Below are 2,767 nucleotides of genomic sequence, written 5' to 3' on the forward strand. Positions count from 1 at the left end.
TGGACGATCCCACAACAGTGTTCTGCGGGAAGGAGCTGAGGATGGGTCCGGGCAGGGTCACCACCACGGGAGAGGGCTCGATGACGACGTTGGAGTTCTGGCACTGCCTGACACAGGGCTCATTGCAGCTGCTGGCCAGAGGGGTGGGGCCGCAGGGCCGGCATGGCACACACTGGCTGTAGCAGGACATGTCTTGAGGCTGGAGGTATACCTAGGAGGGAGGGATAGAAGGAAATAGAGCACTTGGAGATGTGAGAGGGACAGCCTGGATAGCCTCTCACACAGGAGCCAAGGCAACTACTAAGGATGGAGGAGAAGGCTGTGACGGCAGGTCACATCACTTCCTTATGCCAGGGCCTTACAAAGAACACTTTGGCCCAGGGAGACTCTCACAGTCTGTATAATTCTAAACCCATGTAAGCTGTGTCCCAAGCACTCTGTATGCAGACCTCATCCCTTCCACAGACTCCCCTTGCGAGGACCTTCACCATCTGATAAGGTGTCTGTTGAGGCAAAATTCCACTTAGCAAGAGGAGGAGAGAGGGCTTCACACTTACCTATTTGCCAGAGAGAAGACGGCAAGAGAAGTGGATGGGAGAGCTGGGAATTCAGCTGCCTTTTATACCGGTCCTTCATTGATGCAGGCCCACGGGCACCACTGATACAGGCAATAATTTTATGACAAGCTCTCTGTGAACGCAAGCCATCCCCGCCGTGTTTTGGTTTCCTGCAGAGCTACCTTTTCATTTCCAGATTTCTGCCATGCCCATTCTCTAATGAAGGTTTCTTTACAGTGCTGCAATTAAGGGCCCAATGATTTATAGGGCAGGGTTGCATTGGTGAGGCAGATGACTCAGCTGTAGTGGTGGTTTGGTCCAGAGCAGGCTAATGAAGTCAGGCTGGTTCACTGCAGTGGGGCTGTTGGAAGTGCCATCCTCAGGATAAGCTCCAGAAAGCATCAGTTGGATATCCAAGGCTTTCTGTACATGAGAACATGCTTCTCCCTTGTCTGCCTCCTCAGCTTACTCTGGTGACCTCTTGTTTTGGCTTTCTGCTGTGTGCGAGTTTTTGGCTGAGATTTAACCCTGAACCATGTAACACCGCCCTCTGGAAAAGAGTTCTTGACTTTTTTAGTTTGTGCACACTCTGCATAGTCTGTTGACTCTCAAAAAGATGTCACAAAATCATAGAATAGTTTGTGTTGGAGGAGACCTGGAAGATCATCTAGTTCCAACCACTTCCACAAGCAGAGATACTTTCAATTATATGTGTATATATTGGTGATCTTATGATTCTATAATTCTGTAACTAAGGATTTCTTCCTCAGCTTTAAGAGACCCACCCTCCAGTTTCTAGGGGGGTGATGGAGCGCAAAGCTTTTCTCCAAGGCCATCTCTATGCAGGTTGAAAGACCACATGGGGACAAACTCAAGGATGCAGCAAAGTGGAAGCCTCCAGTGCGGAAAGTAGCAGGAGAAGACAAGAAACTGCTACCCTATGAATACTGGAGTTTCTACAGGGCATCCATCTACCAGGCACAAAACTGGAGAGAGGCAAGTAGTTCAGTTGAGATGGTAGGTGTATCTAAAAAAGGTTTTTGTGGAAAAATGTTTGGAAAGAGAAGTGAGAGCATGAATGAGTGGAAGAGGGTAACAATAGACACTGGACATGTTGTCAGAGAAGCCAGGGTAGACACTTCATCTCAGCTGCAACCATCCGACCCATTGCTTCTCTGCTGAGTGGACCATCTGTCAAATCCAATCTCTCCATCTCCCCAGAGGATGTAAATACCCTCTCATGTTCTCACCTTATCCCCTGCCAACAAAGACTGCTTTTCTTCCTAGTTAACATGAGTCTATCGTAAAAAGTATCATGTGGAGGCAGAGGCTGGGATGTAGAAAAATGTAAGGACAGTGAAGAGAGAAATGATCTCACTTAGAGAGAACCCTATCAGTGCAGGCCGTACCAAAAGCTGACAGAAGTTTGTGCCCATCATCTATTGAAGACATCCCACAGAGGACCTATCTGTCTGGGCCACAGAGGGAGAGAAGACAGCTGATCCCCCAGGAAGGCTTTTGGGACCTTCAGGTCTACAAGTACAGAAGACAGGAAAGAGAGAAGAGAGTATAGAAGACGAGGAAATTAGGCCTTAGTCATGTTTTCAGGAAGCCCTAGCTTCCATACTTTAGAAGAGAGCACTGGACAATCAGTCTTTCTGAAATCAATGACCAGGATCTCAGTCCTCAGTCCAGGATCATCTTCCGTGTTTCCAGGGACCTGGCCTGGGCTCTCATCAGTGGCTTTAGCACAGTGGGGAACCATCTCCTGCAAGAGCATCTGCAAATGCAAGAAAGATCACAGAACCCAGAGATGATGGGGACTCCGTTACATCTGAAGATGCTGCCAACGGCAGCAGAGGTGGAGGATCTCAGAGTGGTGTTCTAGGGGAAGGAGCTGAGGATGCGGGCAGACAGGACCACTATCACAGGAGGGGGCACACTGATGAAGGTGGACTGCTGACACTGAGTCATTGCAGCTTTTGATCAACAGGTTCAGGCCACAAGGCTAGCACGGCAGGCACTGGGCATGGCAGAAATTGGTTTTAGCAGGGCACAGATCAGGGCTGAAGTTGTACCTGGAAAAGAGAGCAGGGAGAAAGCAGAGGACAGGGACATGTGAGGAGCAGTCCATCACCCTCTCACGAGCACACCAGTGAAACATTTTGGTTGGCTGGTAGAATCACAGATCTGTAGGGGTTGGAAGGGAC

General features: G+C 49.2%; 1 protein-coding gene across 1 annotated transcript in view; it reads right to left on the reverse strand.

The window, feature by feature from the left end:
- LOC110391634 (feather beta keratin-like) overlaps positions 1 to 636 on the reverse strand; it is a 5,544-nt gene extending 4,908 nt beyond the window's left edge. Inside the window, exons 1-2 of the mRNA XM_021383588.1 lie at positions 558 to 636; positions 17 to 192 (exon numbers count right to left, since the gene is read on the reverse strand). Of these exons, the coding sequence (XP_021239263.1) occupies positions 17 to 192; positions 558 to 636 (255 nt within the window). The remainder of the gene's footprint in view (positions 1 to 16; positions 193 to 557) is intronic.
- Between the last annotated feature and the right edge of the window lie 2,131 nt (positions 637 to 2,767).

Source organism: Numida meleagris, unplaced genomic scaffold, assembly GCF_002078875.1.
Source record: "Numida meleagris isolate 19003 breed g44 Domestic line unplaced genomic scaffold, NumMel1.0 unplaced_Scaffold424, whole genome shotgun sequence".
NCBI classification, from domain to species: domain Eukaryota; kingdom Metazoa; phylum Chordata; class Aves; order Galliformes; family Numididae; genus Numida; species Numida meleagris.